This window comes from Trachurus japonicus, chromosome 2 (genome assembly GCF_045865225.1).
Source record: "Trachurus japonicus isolate A0001 chromosome 2, Traja_1.0".
NCBI lineage: Eukaryota > Metazoa > Chordata > Actinopteri > Carangiformes > Carangidae > Trachurus > Trachurus japonicus.
The window spans coordinates 4051037-4072695 of record NC_140908.1 but is presented as its reverse complement, the minus strand read 5'-3'; the positions used below and the strand labels follow the sequence as shown (position 1 = coordinate 4072695).

Here is a 21659-nt window from a genome sequence, read left to right as displayed (position 1 = left end):
GACATGGCGATAACAGACCAGAAAGGCCGTCGATATGAGCTGCATCGTCTTTTTTATTTATTTTTTAATTGAGCAATATCGTGGGGTGTGTGTGCGTGCGTGCGTGCGTGCGTGTGTGTGTGTGTAAATGTTTGTGTAAGTGTTTGTGTGTGTGTGTGTGTGTGTGTGTGTGTGTGTGTGTGCGTGTGTGTGTGTGTGCGTGCGTGCGTGTGCGTGCGTGCGTCTGTGTGTGTGTGCGTGCGTGCGTGAGAGAGGGAGAGAGAGAGAGAGAGAGAGAGAGAGACTGTGTGTGTATGTGTGAGATAACCAGGTGAAGTTTTTTTTTTTGTTTTGGACTAGACCCTTACTTAATGCAGTGTGTAGGCCTAGTTAGTTGCTATACTTTTGTGAGATGGGATAACCCTAACTTTTAGCTGTGTTAACCATTTAATGGGTATAATTTATTTATTAGCCCACCCAACTAATTTGACCACCAGCCGCCACTGCAAGAGGGACATTACAGACGAGCACTATGGAGGTATTTGGATGGTTTTTGGTGTGTCTTTTTGGACGAAGAAAAGTGAGCCCCATTCACAACCATTATATGGACGAATACTGCTGCGTGGACCCCCCCGTAACTCCAAAAAGGCACAGAGGACTGAAACTTCTCCCAGCCCTTAGTCGACATGAGGGTGAGTAGATAATGAGTGAAATTTGAATTTTGGGTGAACTATCCCTTTAAAACTACGGTGCATTATGTACTAAGGGATGGAGTGGGTGGATTTGTTGACACTAAAACAAACTGACTTTTGCCAACCTTGTCCTTAAATAAACAATGTGATGACAAAACTCTTCCTAACCGACCCTTCCCTTTCAGTTATGTCAGCAAAAACTGATCCTGAGGCTGTCTGACAAATTACCTCAGCGTTGTTGAAGGATTCCCCGAGTGAGATGTTGTCGCTAAATAGAAAACTGTCCTCGGTCAGTGAGGAAGTTGCATCCCCGGCGCTTCCTGGGAACGGCTTTGAAGCCTCCAGCGGGGACGGCGTGCTGGGCATGCTGCCGGGCGTTTGGCTGCCGCTGTCTGCGCCTTCGTATGTCTGCAGGTGGGACAGGTCCAGCGTCAGGCCGCCGGACTTCCCCACCACCCAGGGTTTGGAGGAGTGGAGCTGCTGCTGCTGCGGCGGCTCGGCGGAGGCGGAGGAAGACGGCGTGTCCAGCAGCGAGATGACGTCGCCGTTCTCCAGGCTGTCCACGGAGCGCGTGTCGCCGATGCTGAGCCGGTCGTCGTCCAGCCGGTCCAGACGCCCGGAGCTGCCCGCCCGCGTCCGCCGTTCCAACGGCAGCTCCAAGCGGTGAGTGATGCTGCCGCTACCGCCGCCGCCGCCGCCGGGCCGGCTCAGGTCCAGACTGCAGGTGCTGACGGTGTCGGCGCTCCGCAGCGTCAAGGAGCCCTCGCCTCGAAGGTAGAGCCGCATGAGGGTGTCCTGCCAACACTGCTGCTTTGAGATCTGTACAGCGGCGTCCTGTTGGGACTGAAGCAGCTGGTACACCTGAGGACAGACGAGGAAACGTGTTAAACTTTAATGATGTCTGCAGGAACAAAGAGTGAAAAAAAATATTGTAATTAACCTGGATTATTACTGGTTCCTGACTTTTAAAGCAGTCACATAACAGAACACTTAAAAGTAGTTAGTTAGTTCACCCAAAATTCAAATTGCACTCATTATCTACAGTACTCCCCCTCATGTGGACTAAGGGCTGGGAGAAGTTTCAGAGTCCTCCGTGGCTTCTCTGAGTTACAGGGGGTCTCGGCGTAGCACTGCATGTCCATATAATGGTTGCAAATGGATACCACTTTTCTTCGTAACAAAAAGACACACCAAAAAACATCCAAATACCTCCATGCTGCTCGTCTGTAATGTCCGTCTTGTATTGAAGCCCCGACATGAGAAATTGTTCCGAAATATAGACTTAACTTAATTTTTTTCGGAACAATTTTGCATTTCGGGGCTTCAATACAAGACGGACATTACATACGAGCAGCATGGAGGTATTTGGATGTTTTTTGGTGTGTCTTTTTGTTACGAAGTAAAGTGGTATCCATTTGCAACCGTCATATGGACATGCAGTGCTGCACGGAGCCCCGCTGTAACTCAGAGAAGGCACGGAGGACTCTGAAACTTCTCCCAGCCCTTAGTTGTGTGTGAAATTTCAATTTTGAGTGAACTATCCCTTTAAAAATGTATTAAAGCAGAAGTAAGCGATCCGGTCGTTTTGGCTAACTTCCTGTCAGCAGATGGAGTTAGCAGTCCCCGCCCTCGTCCCTACGTCACCACATTCACGCGCATCCCTTGGCTGCACACACAGAGAGGACCGCCCCTTTATGCCGTTCTCTCTCCTCATTGGATAAAGGTTGTAGGATACAAGGAAAGTTTTCTCCTCGGCTTACAGCAGAGCAGAGTGACTGACAGACCCGTGTTTCAGACCAAACACTCTATAGAAGTGATTGCTGTCGGAAGATAGAACTAGACTTATATTAACACAAACATTACACTTACTTCTGCTTTAATAATATGTGAAATATTTAACCCATGAAACTTATATTTTATTGTTGCACCTGAATCAGAATCTGCATTTTTTTCTGCAAGGGGTATTTAGTGTACTAAACTCACCATATTTACATTTCTGTAATGACCTCTCAACACACTGGTGTTACTTAGTGGGAAAGTCTGACATGTGCAGAATTCAAACAGCCTATGTCGTCGTCAAAGCTCTGTTTTATTCCTGCTAATGCAAACCAATGCAAACATTCCCAACATGCTGCTGCTTCACATTAAAATCATACAGATGTAGAGATAACACACTGGATAAACTACTTGTTGTGTGTGCAGCATGAGATCAGATAGAGGTTGCCCCCCTGGCATGATGAGAAAAGGCATTTGTTTGCCTATAAATAGATGGACACCACTCACTTACCCCTCTGTAGCTACTCAGTGCTGCTGTTTTATTCTCCCACCGTTACTACCAGTGACCATGTTTCACCAGATAAACAGGAAATCGATACGAGAGCGACTGACGGTAGAGATGGATCAGTGAACCTTAAAGTCGTTTCCTGCCTCTGCTGTTTCTCTCAGAATAAACAATACATATAGTGAGCAGGTGCTGGCTCACCCTCTTGCAGACGATGAGACGCACAGCAGGTCCGGCTCGGTGAGTGAGCTGCATCAGGGACATCAGGTCTTTGTAGTTCACCACGTGATCTGTGACACACACACACACACACACACACACACACAAACACACACACACACTTGATTGGCATTTTGATATGCAAAGTTTTACATTTCTTTGAAAAACGTGTTAAAATGTGCACATAATGGACTTTATCTACCCCATTTTGAAAAGATTATCATTTGTTACAACAGCAGGGGGGGTGTTGTTCTTATTATCTTTTTTGTTGCTTTTGTTTCAATGCAGCAACTCCTATACAGTACATACTGTATTATACATTACGTTGAATGTAAAAGGCATTTTCATTTCATTTCATGGTGTCAAAAATTTTAATAAAACTTTATTGTGTGGAAAAACAATTCTGGCTCAAGGAAGCAATCACATAAAATCCTGCCTAATAGCCAGCAGAGAATGAATGTGTGAGATAAAAAAAAAAGAATGAATAATACATAAATGAATAAAATCACACCAGTTTCTGCGGAGGAGTGCAGAGAACACATTTCAGTGATTAAAAAAAATGAAATAAGTGAGCTGACCTGTGTGGAGGACTTGGTTGAGGAGACAGCGGATCAGGGTTGGCGTGATGTGGAGCTCAGAGAAGAGCAGCGACAGGCTGGCGTAACCCGCCTCTCGCAGCCGCAGACGCTGCTTATTCTTCTCATAGACGCGGTCGCAACGCAACATGCGCTCAAACAGCTGCACAGAGGTGAAGAGAACAACATTTGTTTCATTATCATGTTTATCGTGCTCATGTATCCCTTGTTGAGGAGGATTCCCGGACCCAAATATGAATCAGGTTAAAGGGATAGTTCACTCAAAATTGAAATTTCTCGTTACCTACTCACCCTCATGTCGACTAAGGGCTGGTAGAAGTTTCAGAGTCCTCCGTGCCTTCTCTGAGTACCAAATACCTCCATACTGCTCGTTTGTAATGTCCCTCTTGTATTGAAGCCCCAACATGAGAAATTGTTCCGGAAAAAAATAAATAAGTCTATGTTTTAAGCTTGTTTGTAGCGGAAGCTCCCAGCACTGCTCTTCCTAGTCTGTCCAAATCTCGCGCAATTTGCATTGACACCCAGTTCACGGCTCCGCAAATCACGCAAGATTCCGGCAGAGCAACACTGGGAGCTTCCGCTACAAACTAGCTTAAAATATAGACTTATTTAATTTTTTTCGGAACAATTTCTCATGTTGGGGCTTCAATACAAGAGGGACATTACAGACGAGCACTATGGAGGTATTTGGATGTTTTTTGGTGTGTCTTTTTGGACAAAGAAAAGTGAGCTCCGTTCGCAACCGTCATATGGACATGCAGTGCTGTGCCGAGCCCCACTGTAACTCCGAGAAGGCACGGAGGACTCTGAAACTTCTCCCAGCCCTTAGTCAACATGAGGGTGAGTAGATAATGAGTGAAATTTCAATTTTGAGTGAACTATCCCTTTAACAAGTAACTGTTTGGATCTCTCTCAGCAATATGGTGATAATTCAGCGCTGTGATAAAAGCGGTGTATCCAGTTGGATCTGGCTGTAACGCACCTTGAAGACGAGCTCTCTGAGTCTGTCTGAGTGTTTGTTATTGAGCAGGAGAGCGTAGCAGGAGTCGGCCGCCCCGGGTTCAAAGAGGAGCAGGAAGAGTTGGTCCCTGGCCGGGCTGCTCTGGAGAAGGCTGAGTAACAACTCCAGCAGCCCACACAGCTGCAACACAAGGCCACAACTCACATTAGTTCCTTTTACACACCCAAGGTTGATCGTTTTGACAGAGAAAAATCTACATTTGCATGGTGTAGTAGTGATTAATGAGCAGTCGGATACAATATCTAACCAAATGCAAAACAAAACATAAGTGTAAAGAACTAAAAGGTTGTGTTTTGACAAGTGAATTTCTCAGATGTGTTTGAACAAGATTTACTAGGTGTGACATTTGAGGAGTCAGTTTGGCTTGATGAATGGATATACAGTATCAGGAGCTGGCAGATGCCTGGCAGTGGAGGAGGATGAAGCGATTATATCGACCATATGTTCACAGGGGGGTGATGTAAGCTTCCACATATAGTAACTGCTGTGTAAGAGGATATGCAAACTGACAGACAAAATGAAAAACGAGACGGGGCTAAAAACAGGAAGAGAGGTGTCGAAGAGAGAAGGGGAATGGATTTTTACAACATAGGTCACACAGACACCAAATCCTGCCGAAACTGTTCAGTGTCGTACAGGAAAACGGTCAAAAGATGATGCACGTTGCTGCTTACAGAGGGGGAAAATGTTTAAAAATAACGCAGCCAAGGGGAGAGAGGGTGGCAGAACAGCTGCCGGGCGGGAAACAAAACTGTACAGCTTCCTATGCAGGTGTCACAGGGAGACGGAAAATCCTCAAATGGCAAAACGTAGTGGCATTAACCAGTTTCACAATATGCGGGTCGTCTGGAAAAACATACTCTCAGAACAACCTGACCTACTCCTAATTTCTGAGACTTTGCGGCTACTATTTCTCAAGCGGCTGAAAATGAATGAAGCTTTTGTTTCACATTTGATCTGATTTTATGGTTGTACTGGCTTCCAATCTTATTATGTTTCTGTATGATTTAGTGCAAGACAATAATTAAAAATGGCTCCCTCACCTGTTCCTCGTCTCCGATGGCAGCGATGTATCCCAGAAAGCTGTGCATCTCCTCCTGTGACATGCCCTTGCTGATGTAGTACTTGATGAGGCCACAAAGAGAAGCTCGGATGGTACGAATGTCATCCTCACTCAGGTCGCTCTCCTTATTGCTGTTCTTCCTGCAGAGCACAACAGATGATGATGATGTTTTATGAAAAAAAGCAAAAAAAACCAAACCACATGTACTGTATGTCATATCAGGATATGGAGTCCTACCCGTAATAAAGACGCACGGTGTCCAACAGAAACTGAACTCCATATTTTTTCCTGAACTGTTTCCTGTTGTCTTTGATGACGGTCGACATGTACTGGATATGACCTTCAGATGAGAAAAAGCACAAAAGGGCACAACTCAGAACTGTTCACAGCCTCAGGGACACACACTCACTATATTTCACACAGAAAGTCACACAACAATGTAGACAAAATGTATATCAATAACACTAACTCAAATATTAATCTAGTATCTAATATAATACATTAAATTAATCTTAATATAACTACTACTCTTAAAATGCACTTTGCATGGATTTTATTTTACTCGGGATTGTTTCGTATTGTTTATTTCTCCATTGTTTATTCATAATTAATATTTGACGCAAATTGCTTTTATCAAATGACTGAAAGTATGATTTCTTGTGACATGTGACACGTGTTCTCCAGCAGCGAAGCATAAACACAAGTCTCACCGATGCGTAGTGGGAAGTCTCCTTTGTTCCAGATGTTGAAGTTGAACAGCAGATGTGTGTGAAGCTGCTGCAGCAGCGCCTGGTTCTTCTCATATGTCACCTGCTCAATAAGCAGTTGCATAGCAACGAGCACGCTGACATCGACGTGACCCGCTGGCAGCTAAACACACACAAACAGCAGAGAAAAACAAAAAGGTTGTATTTCACGACTATTAGCTCAATTATATGCACATTTACCGGCTCACATGCAGATTAAGGAAATTCAAAGAGGGAAAAGATTAGAGCAGAGGTCAAACACAGACAGACAACAGCTTTTTATTTTGTATAATCTCATAAACCATGATGGGGCTTGTTCAATATAAAGTAATGTGACACCCGTAACTCTCTCCACAAACAGATAAGGAGCCTGTTGGAATGGGGAAACACATTAGAGGTTTATTTGGACTTTTACCATTTACAGGGTGTGGTTACTTAGCTACAACAAAGTGTCTGGGTCTCTGTGGAGACTTTTACTTTCCCATGGTGTAATAAATGCTGAATCAGTGGTATTTTTTCAACCCCACGATAAACAAACAATTACAGCCACACATGGATCAAACAAAAAGATAGAAAAAAAGGAAAAGCTGGTCAGAGAAAGAGGTCAGGATTAAAGAAAAAAATGGAAAGAGACGGACACAAAGGAGAAGACAAACACAGACGCACAGAGCAAACACAGACAAACCTACAGACAGGGACAAAAGCTGCCTGAGGTGAATAAATAAATGTCTGTGGGGAAGGGTCGAGCAACATTCATAATCCCCTCAGCATGTGAGTCTCATACAGTATGAGTAATGTAGTTAAGGGTATAAGTGGCCCCTTTATCAAAAACAAATTGAAGTCAGAAATTCTTCATTTCCCTGCTAGAGAACCAAACTAATTCTGCAAGTTGAATAGGGTGAAAAAAAGGAGGCTTAAGCCCCATTTCCACTGACTCATATTATGCAGAGACTTGAATGTAATTCGTGAAATGCACTCCATTGGTAAAAAAAATGGCCAGAAGATGCTTGTAAAATATAACTCTGTTTGTTATAGCTACAGGAAAATTGAAACCACTCATGTCTAAGGAAGAAGAAAAAGAAAGTTGAACTGAAATAAATTAGTGAGACTCAAAACAGGATTAGCCAACAGTCAACCCCCTAATAACCTTCACCAAAACTTGCAACTTGCATTGTTTTAAGGTGCCAAGTTGTTGTGTGGTGTGGGAGATGTGTGGGATCTGTATTTCTGGCAAAAACAATCTCAGTCATGTAACTGAATATATTTGATATTCAATTCAAACTACTGCCAAGAAAAACCTCACATGAGTTTCTGACAAATATTTTACAATAAAACTGTACTCGCAGAAAGACAACCTAACAATAAATGAGTGGATTGATGTAATGTATCATATACTGTATATATGGAGAGATAGAGATGTACATTCAAACTAAGAAACCAAACTGATATTTTTGAGGAAAACTGGTCAAAATGGCTCAGCTACTCTATGTGTCAACTGTGGCAAAGATAAGGTCAAACCCTTTAATAGAAAATGTCTTTTTCCCTATTTCCAAGCAGCATCTTTATGTTTTTATGTATGATGGGCTTATGTTGACTCTGCTGCTTTACTCACCTCATTATGTTATGTTATGTTATGTTATGTTATGTTATGTTATGTTATGTTATGTTATGTTATGTTATGTTATGTTATGTTATGTTATATGTTTTGTGCCCAGCTGGAACATATGTGTATGTTACTAAAATAAAATGAATAAAAAGTAAATTAAAAGAAAAAAAAACATTAAACATTTTAGTTACTTCCTGTGCACAATTCCACCCCAGCTCCCTAATAATAATAATAGAGCCATTTTTATCTGTGCTGTTCTTGTGTAACATGCACAGTACTTTCTATATTTTATTGCGTATTGTTATTTACTGTATTATGGTTTTTATGTACGCTGTGAAGCACTCTGTGTATCCGTACTGAGAAGGGTGCTATATAAATAAAGTACTTACTTACTTACTTACTAATAATAATGTGCAGAATTCGGTGTGAACGTACCTTCTGCAGCAGCGCTCCCAGTGTACCGATGCTGTGCGAGTGGAGCAGGTTCTCCTGGTTGATCTGGTGTCTCTGCAGGAAATGTTTCAGCACCAGCAGGAAGGTGGCCACCAAATTCTTCTCCAGGCGAGCCTCTGGGGGGAAAAAAACAAAAAAAACATTTGTTCCCACAGGCTGCTCATTGTACCAGCACAGTGTCTCAATTACATGAGTCAGTTCAGGAGGGGAGGGGGAAAAAAGGAGAAACGCAGACCTGAAGCTCTGTTGGATGGGAGGATGACCCAGTCTCCGTCAGCCGGCGTGGTCACATCCGGGGTGATGAACTCTGACGGCGCCGCGGGATCGCTGGCGTGCTGCTGGTCGGGGGTCACCAGGGACAACTGCTCCAGTACGGGGAACAGCACTGGCAGGCCGCCCACACAGTTGATCATATCCTGTAACAGATAATACAGCGATGCATCATGAAATAAAAGACATTAAAAGGGATAGTTCAACATTTGGGCAAATTGGCCCATTGCTATAATCCCTATAGTCACAGCAGTAGGTTCGTTACCTTTATTTGTTGGTGCAAACTACAGTATTTTTAGAATGGCGGAGCAGAGCCGTGAGCTGCTCAGAGCTACGCTACGGAGGCTCATGGGATTTCTTGGTTTCCCTCATCAAACTCATCAAATAGAGGTAAATTCGAGGTAAATTCATGCAAAACCGCTGATGCGCGTTCCTGTCGAGGGCAGTTTTTCAGCAAGCAGTCTCTGCATTTACCTCTAAAACAACTCTGTCTGGTAACGTTCTGTTATTATCTCATAGCGTGGTGAATGTGCAGGTCACAACTTGCGGCTCTGCTCCGCCGTTCTAAAAATAGCTTGCACCGACAATTAAAGGTAACGAACCTACTGCTAAGACTATAGGGATTATGGTGATGGGCCAATTTGCCATAATGCTGAACTATCCCTTTAATAAATCATCCGTACAATACAAAGAGCTCAGGATCGTTACATGGCAGCATGTTCCTCCTCCCACCTTGATATCCCAGTTGACCACTTTGTTCCCTGTCAGGCGTCCGTGCAGCATGTTTGGAGACAGATCCAGACAGATGGGGTTCCTACAAGCCTGTCAACAGAAACTCAATGTTTAGATTCAAGTTCATCTTGTTATATATTCAGTCATTATTTTTAATTCACTTTACAAAATGTGTTGCTAACTGCTTCAATTACAGCCAATCAAAACTAATTTGTCCACCCACACAAATTTATATGACTGATACAAACCCAAGAATCACATCCACTGCTCACTCTGCAAGAGGGATGGCTGAGTAAGGAAGTAAGTAATTTATATAGTACATTTCATACTCAATGTGCTTTAAATGAGGGTCACAATAAAACACACACAGTACTTCATACTGACACCGTAAAAAGACGAATAGGATTATAATAAAGCAGCATGGTAGAAGAACCGAACACTGACAACGATGCCCTTTATTTGACGATCGAAGGGACCTCTCAGGTGTATAATCAGTAATGTGGGAGGGAGCTAGGCCATTAAATGTTTAAAAATGATGAGAAGTATTTTAAAGTCAATTCTGTGTTTTACTGGAAGCCAGTGGAGAGGCAGCTGCGTGGTCCAGTTACCTTGGGTGAGTAGTGCAGCAGCAGTTTGGCTGAAAGGTCCCCGAGTTCTGACTCCTGAGCTTTGAATGGAGAGATGCAGTTTGGACCTGCAACAGGAAAGGAAAGGGAGAAGGTAAGAAAGTTGGGTAACACTTTAGATTAGGGAACACATATTCACCATTAACTAGGTGCTTATTAATATACATATAAGTAGCTTACTAGCTCCTTATTAGTAATTATTAGGCACGTATGAACACATTATTCTACATAGCCTTATTCTACCTCTATTACACCATGAATTAAGATTTTTCCTGATATTAACTCCTAATTATCGCTTATTCATTGTAAATTAATGCATTAATGCTACTAATTCAGAGTGATGAAGGAAGAATTACTGTTTTTGTGCTACTGCCCCTGAACAAGGCCCCAATAACCCACTGGTTATTCACATCATTATTCAGAAACAACAATGCATTAATTTACAATGAATAAGCGATAATTAGGAGTTAATGTCAGGAAAAATCTTAATTCATGGTGTAATAGAGGTAGAATAAGGCTATGTAGAATAAGGTGTTAATACGTGCTTAATAATTACTAATAAGGAGCTAGTAAGCTACTTATATGCATATTAATAAGAACCTAGACTGCTGTGTGACTCACATTAAGTTGGTTTTTATTCTCTATCTCTTCTGTTAAACACCTCCATCATCCCACTATGTACATCTTTCATTTCTAAATCTATTCTCTTCTTCCTCCTACTCACCAGCGCTACAGATGGCTTTTATGTGATTGGGCTGCAGGGGTTCGTGAAACACCATGACGCTTCCGAGCTGGCCCTGCAGCGACGTCGGGCTTCCCCACTCGCTGTCCTGCGTCCCCGCGGAGATGAGCTTAGTCACGGACTCGGGCTTCCCCCCGAGCAGCCCCCCCCAGGTGTGCGGCGACAGGATGCCGCCGAGCGAGGAGCGGGTGGTGGGCGTCGTGGCAGAGGAGAAGGGAGGGTCTGGGATCTGAGAGGGCGGCGGAGTTGTGGTGCGGTGGCCTGCTGAGCCGATGCAGCAAGACGTGAACGGCTGTGAAGTGGAGAAGAGAAGATTATCAATCAATCAGGCTTGATTTGTACGGCACTTTTCATGCCCACGGCAGCTCAAAGTGCTTCACATGATAAAAACAAGGAACATACTATAGGGAACACATATTGGGAGACACACATACATTCACATACACATACGCATTCATACAAAAATTTTAGAACATTGGATTTTAGAGACATCGGGGAAACGCTATCTTACACTCAAAAATTTGCAATGGGGAAAACACCAGATAAAATAAAGTAAAATAGATAAAATGAGAAGATGAGAAAGACACTAGATAAAATGAGAAGATGAGAAAAACACTAGATAAAATGAAGTAAAATAGATAAAAATGAGAAGACGAGAAAGACACTATATAAAATGAAGTAAAAATAGACAGGTGTAGTGGGATAAAATAGAATAAAAATGGATGAATTAAAATAGAATAAAAAAGATTATAATAAGAAATAAATAAATAAGAAATAAAATAAAATAAATTAAATTAAAGCAGAAGTAAGCGATGCGGTCGTTTTGGCTAACTTCCTGTCAGCCGATGAAGTTAGCAGTCCCCGCCCTCGTCCCTATGTCACCACATTCACGCGCATCCCTTGGCTGCACACACAGAGAGGACCGCCCCTTTATGCCGTTCTCTCTCCTCATTGGATAAAGGTTGTAGGATACAAGGAAAGTTTTCTCCTCGGCTTACAGCAGAGCAGAGTGACTGACAGACGTGTTTCAGACCAAACACTCTATATAAGTGATTGCTGTCAGAAGACTATTTAAGACTTATATTAACACAAATATTCTGCTTACTTCTGCTTTAAATTAATGTTTTATGACAATAAAAATAATAATAAGAATCAGTTAAAATCAAGGCTAAAAAGGTAGGTCTTCAGTTTGCTTTTAAAAATGTCCATATTCTCTGCTCTCCTCAAGTCTTCAGGCAGTCGGTTCCATAGGCGTGGGCCGTAATGATAAAATGAGGCCTCACCATAGTTTTGTTCTCAACTTTTGGAATAATTAAAAGGCCGCTGCCTGACCGAGACCATTGAGAGCTTTGAAAACCATTAAAATAAAATAAAAAAAAAAACCATTAAAAGGATGAGATGATGATGATGATTTTGCACATAAAATACAGTGTACACCTCCCTCTGTGACTTGCAGTGTGTCTCACCTCCGTCATGGTGGGAAACTTGAGGGGGGCCGACAGTTTCTGCTGTCCATCCACATAAATGTAGACCAGGCTCTGTCCGAACGGCCTCTTTCCCGGTACGTGCACTACGCTGATGCTGTGCTGTAGAAAAGAAACCAGTCGTCCTGTTGAAGTTGTCGTTCATTCCTGGGTACATTTGTCATCAGTGAATGATGTCGTTGAACATGACTCACCCAGAGAGAGTCACAGAAGCAGTAGTCAGGCAGCATGACGGTGACATACTCCTTTTTCGTGCATACAGCCACCACCAGCACGCCCACTGAGCTGATGAACGCCTCAAATCCCGTCCCACCCGGCGTAAAAAAACTGCACAAGATGGAAAAAAAAGAGGAAAGAAAGTGTTTATGACTCTATTAAACTCTGTTCTTTTCTTTGCGAAACAGGCAGGAGACAAGATGAGAAAAATGTATGTACTGTACTGTATGTATCCACATTTTTCCAAACTTCACAAACGAAAGCCGGTTTTGCTCTTCCGGTGGAATTGTATGTTTATGTTTCCATGGTTTCGGTAGCTGTCATAGTCGCGGTAAGCGCATGAATCTATTATCACCAGCTTTTAGCGATGGATATCACACAAATGGACAAAAATCTGAGGTGGATACCCAGTACAGATGTTTTAAAAAGTTGAAAAAGTATCACGATTATTATGCCTCAATACATTTCACAACAGTATACTTTCAAATATACTCAAAATATAATTACTTTACTAATCTCTTAATATAGGACCAGTTATTGATCCCCCGGGGGAAGTGTTTGAAATATTTAAGTCATTTATTGCCATCTATACCAAATCTTTAAGTTTATTTTAATCATTTTTTTTACAATACAAATGACATGCTAACATATAAATTCCTACCAATTCAGTGTTACTTCAAATGAATGGACCAGTATCTGTGCATTTTCCTTTACTTTGGTGCACATCTGCCGATATGTATCTTTTTCAGAAAGTGACTGTATTTAGGAATCTTTACGATCAATTAATTGTGGCGTTTAATACCGCGATTAATTGTGAAAACAAGTAATCCTGACATCCCTATTTATGACTAATACATTTGTATGTTGTTTCAGTGATGATGTCCTGATATGAAAAGAGGACATTTGAAATATTTGAAGTTCAGAAACAGAATGGGATCAACACAGGATACATTAAAGCAAAATGGGAGAAAGAACTAAACATAGAAATATCAGAGGAGGAGTGGCGTTCTATGTGGTGTGCACAGCATTCATCTACAAGTTCAAAGAAGTGGAGAATATTTGGCTGGAAGAACTTGATTCGTTTTTTCATTACACCTCTTATAAAAAGCGAATTCTCTCGATCGCAAGAACAGTGCTGGAGGCAGTGCGGAAACATGAACGCAGATCATTCCCATATATTTTGGCTATGCCCAAAAATTCAAACCTTTTGGGGTCATGTATGTACTACTGTGGCAAAGATCTTGGGATACACAATTCCTAACAATGTGATGGTCCTCTATTTCTGTGTCTTAAACGAAAATGTGGTTATTAAAAAAGACTGGTATCTGTGTAAAATACTGTTGATGGCTTGTAAAAAAGTTATAACAAAATGCTGGTATAAAACAGAGTCTCCAAGCATTAACCAATGGATGGACAAAGTGAAGGAAATGTGTTTAATGGAAAAGATGACTTTCTCTCTTCAATCTAGAGGAGCGACCTTTCCCAGGAAATGGGAGAAATGGACTGCTTTTATCAAAACAACTGAGGACGCTACACACTAACAAGTAAAGACACTGGACAATATATATAGGTCTTTCAACTGAGGAGCCCCCATGTTTTCGTCTGTGTTTTTGTTTTATTTTCTTAACTGTTTGTTATCAACTTGTTTTCTCTTAAACTGGAAATACTAAATAAAAAGTATCAAAAAAAGAAAGAAAAGAGGACATTTGAGATCCACCTTCAACACTGATTGAATACCAAGAGGTGTTTTTTGTTTCTTATATTTGGTTGACATATGAAACACTTCTCACCTGTAGAGCTGTTTCCTCTTGTCTTTGCTGAGCGGGCCCAGCTGATCCTGGTCCAGCGAGAACCAGGCCAGGAAGCTGAAGGCGGAGCCGGGCCAGCGCTGCACTGTCGGAGCCACGATGCCCGCCATGCTGGGCGACAGGTCAAAGTACTGCATGGCGCTCTCCAGGCCCTGCTTACGCACCATGGCGAGCAGCGCTCTCAAGGCCGCGCCCACGTACGGATGCGCCTGGCTGGACTCTGGCGGCCTGAGGAGCCGCAGCAGCCCCAGCAGCTCCCTGGCGCCCAACGACTGGGACCCCAGCGAGCCCACCAGGCCCAGGAGGCTCTCGGCGCAGGCTCGGTGTAACCGCTGGTTGCGATCCAGGGCGGCCAGCGCTCGCATCACCATGGAGGCGTTGACGCAGGTGGCGCGGGTCTGGCGGTTGAGGCAGCTGAGGCGTCGGAGCCAGTCGGCCGTGAAGAGCTGCAGCTCCGATGAGTCCAGCTCGGGGAGCCACTGGACCAGCAGCAGCAGCGGCTCCACGTTACTGATGCCCAGGAGCCCGACCGAGGTGTGCTCTCCCTCCACCGCCTGGTTTCCATTTTTTAAATTTTATTTATTTAGAAAAGAAGGCAGAATGCATATTTTATTACCTTTATTAGATATTAGATGCCCAGATGTAGATGCACTGGATTAAAGAAGAATACAAGAACACCAAATCTTTCTCTCACCATGTTCATCAGCTCTTTGAGGAGGTGTCTGGATGGCTGGCCCAGAGAGATGAGCACTTCATATAGATGATTATAACCAATTCTCTCCTTGAACACCTCCTGCAGCGGCGGCAGAAAGCGAGGGGAAACGAATGAGAATGAAAATTCATATTTGCGGCACCTCAGAGTCTTTACATTAAAAAACAACACACTAAAGCTGATCTGTACGATGGAGTATTAGGGCCACATTGAGAAAAAATTGTTTTCACAGACTTCGAGAATAAAGTCCTAATATTACAAGAAAAAAGTGGCAATTTTATGAGAAAAAAGCAGCGATTTCCTCTGAGTCCGCCTGGTTCTTTCTGCAGAATAGATGCATTTTCTTGCATATTCTTTTTAAAGTCCTGATACTGACAACAATGTAGTGCTGATGTGCCAAAAGATTACAGTAAGTATCTCCTTGTTTGTGAAACCTATACTTAAGTAAAACTCAACGAAATGCTCCAGGGGCCTCATTTTAACAACTTTAACCAAAAATATTGTGACTTTTTTCTCTTAACATTCTGACTTTTTTCTCATAAAACTGTCATTCTCAAAGTCTGTGAAAAAAAAAAGTTTCTCAATGTGGCCTTAATACTCCGTCGTAGATCTGCAATCACTCAAAAGTGAATTCAAGGTACCAAGGCTGCATGTGATGTGCATGTAAAGTAATGTGTTTGTGTTCCTGTTACCTTTGCAGCTGGTGATTTGTGCATCACTGTTGTCAGGGCTTTGATGGTTGCTACGGCGAGGGAGTCGAGTCGCCCTTGAAACACCTGAATGACAATCAGACAGGTCAGTGAGTCACTGGTCACAGACTGACAGGACCGCAGTCAAATCTCCTCTTATTCCAGATGGATGTTATTTCAATGGGCAACAAGCATGCATACGATTTAAAGCCATGTTCATATACAAAAGGTGTATAATGTTAAAGGGATAGTTCAACATTTTGGCTAATTGACCCATTGCCATAATCCCTATAGTCATAGCAGTAGGTTCGTTACCTTTAATTGTCGGTGCAAGCTGTTTTTAGAACAGCGTGGTGAATGTACAGGTCACAACTTGTCCACCAGAGCGTTGTGGAGTTGTTGGATTGTGTATTTGATGAGTTTGATGAGGGAAACAAAGAAATCCCATGAGCCTCCGTAGCGTAGCTCTGAGCAGCTCACGGCTCTGCTCCGCCGTTCTAAAAATAGCTTGCACCGACAATTAAAGGTAACGAACCTACTGCTATGACTATAGGGATTATGGCAATGGGCCAATTTGCCAAAATGTTGAACTATCCCTTTAAAATGATAATGATCAACTTAATTAAGGCTCTGAAAACAACATGCATCACTTGGAGGAATAAAAGAGAGACTTGAGCAAAAAATGCCTTGGAGTTTGATTCAATTAGTGTGAAAACGTGAGTAAAAATCAAATCATTGATGATGGTTAAGAACCCTGTGTGTCACTGCAGTAGGAGCTGGCATCAAAGCTTGTACTGCAGATGTTACAGTGAAGATAAGTGCTGTCTTTCTGCTCCAGGTAAAAAACAACAACAATCCTTTTAAAAGCATGAAGATGTGGCTGGAGCAGAAAGCGCTCAAGGCTTGGTCAAAAAACTTCCACCTGCACACACACAGACACACACAAAAACAACAAAGAAGTACCTCACAAAAAGCATGCAGCCCATAAAACATAAGCCAAACCATGAGAAGGTAAACACAAACACATCTCCATCCAGCTCTGTCCCGCTCGTGACCAACATGTTCTGGCCCTTCATTCATTTATTTATTTATGTATTTATGTATTTAATGAACATGCAGCTGTAGACCGGTTGATCCGACACAGAGAGTCTTTGGACCAGCTGGACAGGGAGGGACTGTGGCAAAAAATAAAAATCAACAAAAACACTCAAATCATCGCCACGGAGTCCAGATCACACACCAGGCCAAGGTGAGAGCATTCCAGTGTCACCCACAGTTTACCGCAGAAAACCAGGACGATGTGTGTGAGGGGGGAGGAGGGGAGTGGGGGGGGGGGGGGTTAGGGAGGGAGAGGGAGTGAGGAAACTGAAAATGGCAATAACATAAATGAGATGACATCGACAGAGGCAGAGTAGTCTCTCCACAGCAAGAAGACGGATTTAGTTTTAGGAACGCTGCCGTTTTTTTCTTTTTCTGGTTTTGTTAAAGGGATAGTTCACCCAAAATTCAAATTTCACTCATTATCTACTCTCCCTCATGTCGATTAAGGGCTGGGAGAAGTTTCAGAGTCCTCCGTGGCTTCTCTGAGTTACAGCGGGGCTCCGTGCAGCACTGCATGTCCATATGACGGTTGTGAATGGTGCTCACTTTTCTTCGTCCAAAAAGACACACCAAAAAACATCCAAATCCAAAGTGCTCGTCTGTAATGTCCCTCTTGTATTGAAGCCCCAACATGAGAAATTGTTCAGAAAAAAATTAAATAAGTGCAGATCAGTGCAGATCAGTGCAAATCACGCTAGATTTGCACTGACACAGGAAGAGCAGTGAACTGAGACACTGGGAGCTTCCGTTACAAACAAGCTCAAAATATAGACTTATTTAATTTTTTTTCGGAACAATTTCTCATGCCGGGGCTTCAATACAAGAGGGACATTACAGACGAGCACTATGGAGGTATTTGGATGTTTTTTGGTGTGTCTTTTTGGACAAAGAAAAGTGAGCTCCGTTCGCTACCGTCATATGGACATGCAGTGCTGCACGGAGCCCCGCTGTAACTCAGAGAAGGCACGGAGGACTCTGAAACTTCTCCCAGCCTTTAGTCGACATGAGGGTGAGTAGATAATGAGTGAAATTTGAATTTTGGGTGAACTATCCCTTTAAAACTGAACAGCTGTTTTCAGATATTAAGCTCCACCTTTTTTTGGTAACAAAGACCTGTCTGTGTCGTGCAGGGTTTTTTTTTTCCACCTGTATTCACATCAGTGGAGGGATTATATCTCACACAGGTGGCTCTAAGCACAGAGAGCAGGACGATAGCTGATTTACTAGTCGACGCTGCATCGTTCAAAAGACAGTCAGTTTAGACAAATCAACAGAAAAAAGGGAAGTAACTGAAGTGTTTTAATCGTGGTTTAGACCATCCTGTTTTTATTTCATCTCTCCAGCTGCTTGATAATGAGTTGCACATGGTGTAACTAGCTTGTATGATCAAATATGGAGAGTTCATAGCGTCTTAATAGCGTAGTTTAAAGAGCACATATTATTAGAAACAAGCTGTCAGAACGTCTGTCACTTTGGGTTGTCAAAACAAAATACAGGTGCATCTCAATAAATTAGAATATCATGGAAAAGTTCATTTCCAGTAGTTCAAGTCATGGACATACTTTTCAGAAGACCAACATTTCCATATTAAATCTTTTTTATTATTATTATCCATCTTTTGTCATATTCACAGTTTTTGAAATATTGAATTTTAGGTCTTCATTAAAAGTGAGCCATAATCAATACAGTTAAAAGAAATTAAATAAATAAAGATTCTGTGTGAAATGGATCTATATAATGTATTAGTTTCACTTTTTTAATTGAATTACTGTTCCATGATATTCAATTTATTGAGATAGACATGTATTGTATACCTTAAAAATGACAACCCCTAACACTCACTAATTATAATGTGATGTGTTGATTGTTTTTCTGTGTAAAAGCATTAAAAAAAAATTGGTTTTGAATGTTTTTACAGATTTATAGCAGGTTTTTCATTAAACCTACATTGTCTTACAGTCTACATACTGATCTGGGGTCTTGCTGTGTAGAGACTCTGTAGCTCTGGTGAGGTCGAGGTGGTGGTGGGTCTCAGTGGTGGTGGGCAGCAGCAGGTGAAGGTGAGGGGGCGGGTAGATGGATGGTAAGGTAAGGGAGGAGGGGGAGGGGGAGTGGGTTTAGGTGAGGTGGGGGTGGGGGTGGGGCTTTCTCGGTGGTACCTGAGTGTCCCTCTCTCCTGTCAGTAACCTGTTGTTGGTTATATCTTTCTGGTCCTTGTCTGCCGCCGTGCACCTAGCATTAACCAGCTGACACACACAACAGGCAACATGTCAACACAGCGTGTGTGTATGTGTATGTGTGTGTAGGGGGGAGGGGGTTGATAGAGAAAGAGAATGGAGACAAGGAAGAGACTGAAAGGTGCAGGAAGGGAGGGAGGAGGGGGGGCAACAAATATTGTATGTGGAGGAGAGAGGGCGAGAGGTTAGAAGCCAGGACCCTCAGCAGGGCTCGCTGTGAGGAGGAGGAGGAGGCGTGTTGGTGATCCAGCCTTGCTCTAGGGGAGGAAACATGCAAGGTGGGCAAAATGCTCTCGTTCACACTGCAACTGTAAGATCTAACCATGACACACAGGCTGAACCACACCTTCATGTGAAACAGCTGAACTACTACTGACTATCCAGAGTTATGGAAACTAACCACTTCATTATGTTTTAATCTTTAATTTATCGGACATCTGCAGTTACTATTTTGCTGATTATAGGATATAATCAAATGAAAACAATGCCTTTTTATACATTAAAGGGATAGTTCAACATTTTGGCAAATTGGCCCATTGCCGTAATTGCTATAGTCATAGCAGTAGGTTTGTTACCTTTAATTGTCGGTGCAAGCTATTTTTAGAACGGCGGAGCAGAGCCTTGAGCTGCTCAGAGCTACGCTACAGAGGATCATGGGATTTCTTGGTTTCCCTCATTAAAATCATCAAATACACAATCCAACAACTCCACAACGCTCTGGTTGTGACCTGCACATTCACCACGCTATGAGATAATAACACAACGTTACCAGACAGAGTTGTTTTAGAGGGAAATTCATGCAAAACCGCTGATGCGCGTTGCCTTCAGGGACAGTTTTTCATCAAGTCTCTGAATTTCCCTCTAAAACAACTCTGTCTGGTAACGTTGTGTTATTATCTCATAGCGTGGTGAATGTGCAGGTCACAACTTGTCCACCAGAGCGTTGTGGAGTTGTTGGATTGTGTATTTGATGAGTTTAATGAGGGAAACCAAGAAATTCCTTTAGCCTCCATAGCGTAGCTCTGAGCAGCTTGCCGCTCTGCTCCGCCGTTCTAAAAATAGCTTGCACCGACAATTAAAGGTAACAAACTTACATACTGCTATGACTATAGGGATTATGGCAATGGGCCAATTTGCCAAAATGTTGAACTATCCCTTTAAACTATAAACTGCATAAAGATAATTAAACTAGCTTCTAGCTTTGACTTTAAAATGCTGCTTACATGCATCACTAATCATGAAATATTTTATATAACAGCATAACCTGCTGAAACAGGACTTTCTGCATGATGACTACCGGTACTTTTATTTTTTATTCTCTAAGCACATTTTGCTGATAATCACTGTACAGCACTATACTGCTGTTGCTGCTGCTGCTGTTGCTGCTGCTGCTGCGCACCCCAAAAAATATTTGCTCAGTTACTGACTATAATGAAAAACATTCTTGTTCTGGAAGAAAGACATAAATGTTATTGTTTTTTCCTTCATGTCAGGGGGTAGTTTTAAATTTATTATGACATATATATCTTCTCATTACTGTGAGGATCAACATTAATTTATCTCATTACAGCTAAAACACAAAACAAAAACTATGTGTAAATATTTAGATGGGTGTTGAGCAGTAATCTGCCCTCAAGCTAGTCATATGTTTATACTTCTTCTCTTTTTAGTTTTAGTTAGTGTGACTGCTGAAGCAGTCACACTATTGTTCTTCTGTTTGGCCATTTTCTTCCGCCTTTTTACGGTCTTCTTCTAGTCCTTCATACTTTGTGCTATTTCAACAATTCATATATCAAAACGTGCAGCTTTTTTTGAACTTTATCGGCATTACTTTTCTCTTTTTAACTATTTATACTTTTTAAAATATTTAACTTTTTCACAAAAAATCTCACATTCATCAAAGTCTCAACCTCTCTTCTTCACAACTCCACTGTAGTGTAGGGGTTAGGGTGGATGCTTGCCAACCCTAAGGTCACAGGTTCGAATCCAAGGGAAGAACTCTTGTTATGTTATGTTGAATTCTGCTCTCCTCCCCCGCCTTCAATTGGTTACAGGTGTTTGTTATCTCCTTGATTACTCATACCAGTTTGCAGCACATCATCACATTACAATGAATGACAACAGTCTTGAAAGCAGTGTGCTCTCTGTAGCCGAGTGGCAGAGTAAAGGTTTAGTGATCATATGGTCATGGGTTCGATTCCTGCCTCAGTCTTTTCACTTCATTGCTTGACTTTTGATTCCAATTATTCAGCTGTCATTGGACAGTCTTTGATTCCTCATAGTATAAAGCTCATTGTAACTCAGGTTCTCTGTGGCCATATGGTTAGTGCTCAGCCTGAAATGCACAGACATTTTCATTCTAAGTCATTCAAGCTTGACTCTCAAG

The 21659-nt window shown here is 42.3% G+C and overlaps 1 protein-coding gene across 5 annotated transcripts in view; it reads right to left on the bottom strand.

The window, feature by feature from the left end:
• The window catches only part of nbeal1 (neurobeachin-like 1), a 57165-nt gene that overhangs the window by 17902 nt on the left and 17604 nt on the right, over positions 1 to 21659 (bottom strand). For 3 of the 5 annotated variants that reach the window (XM_085796221.1, XM_085796204.1, XM_085796212.1), the window contains exons 10-27: positions 19196 to 19282; positions 15939 to 16022; positions 15229 to 15327; positions 14517 to 15088; positions 12705 to 12837; positions 12493 to 12612; positions 11009 to 11318; positions 10267 to 10352; positions 9659 to 9748; positions 8892 to 9072; positions 8639 to 8772; positions 6562 to 6721; positions 6089 to 6191; positions 5832 to 5991; positions 4750 to 4908; positions 3750 to 3909; positions 3154 to 3242; positions 900 to 1532 (exon numbers count right to left, since the gene is read on the bottom strand). In XM_085796221.1, coding sequence (XP_085652347.1) covers positions 900 to 1532; positions 3154 to 3242; positions 3750 to 3909; positions 4750 to 4908; positions 5832 to 5991; positions 6089 to 6191; positions 6562 to 6721; positions 8639 to 8772; positions 8892 to 9072; positions 9659 to 9748; positions 10267 to 10352; positions 11009 to 11318; positions 12493 to 12612; positions 12705 to 12837; positions 14517 to 15088; positions 15229 to 15327; positions 15939 to 16022; positions 19196 to 19282 — 3360 coding nt within the window. The remainder of the gene's footprint in view (positions 1 to 899; positions 1533 to 3153; positions 3243 to 3749; positions 3910 to 4749; positions 4909 to 5831; positions 5992 to 6088; positions 6192 to 6561; positions 6722 to 8638; positions 8773 to 8891; positions 9073 to 9658; positions 9749 to 10266; positions 10353 to 11008; positions 11319 to 12492; positions 12613 to 12704; positions 12838 to 14516; positions 15089 to 15228; positions 15328 to 15938; positions 16023 to 19195; positions 19283 to 21659) is intronic. The other 2 variants (XM_085796241.1, XM_085796230.1) reach the window with 1 other exon arrangement.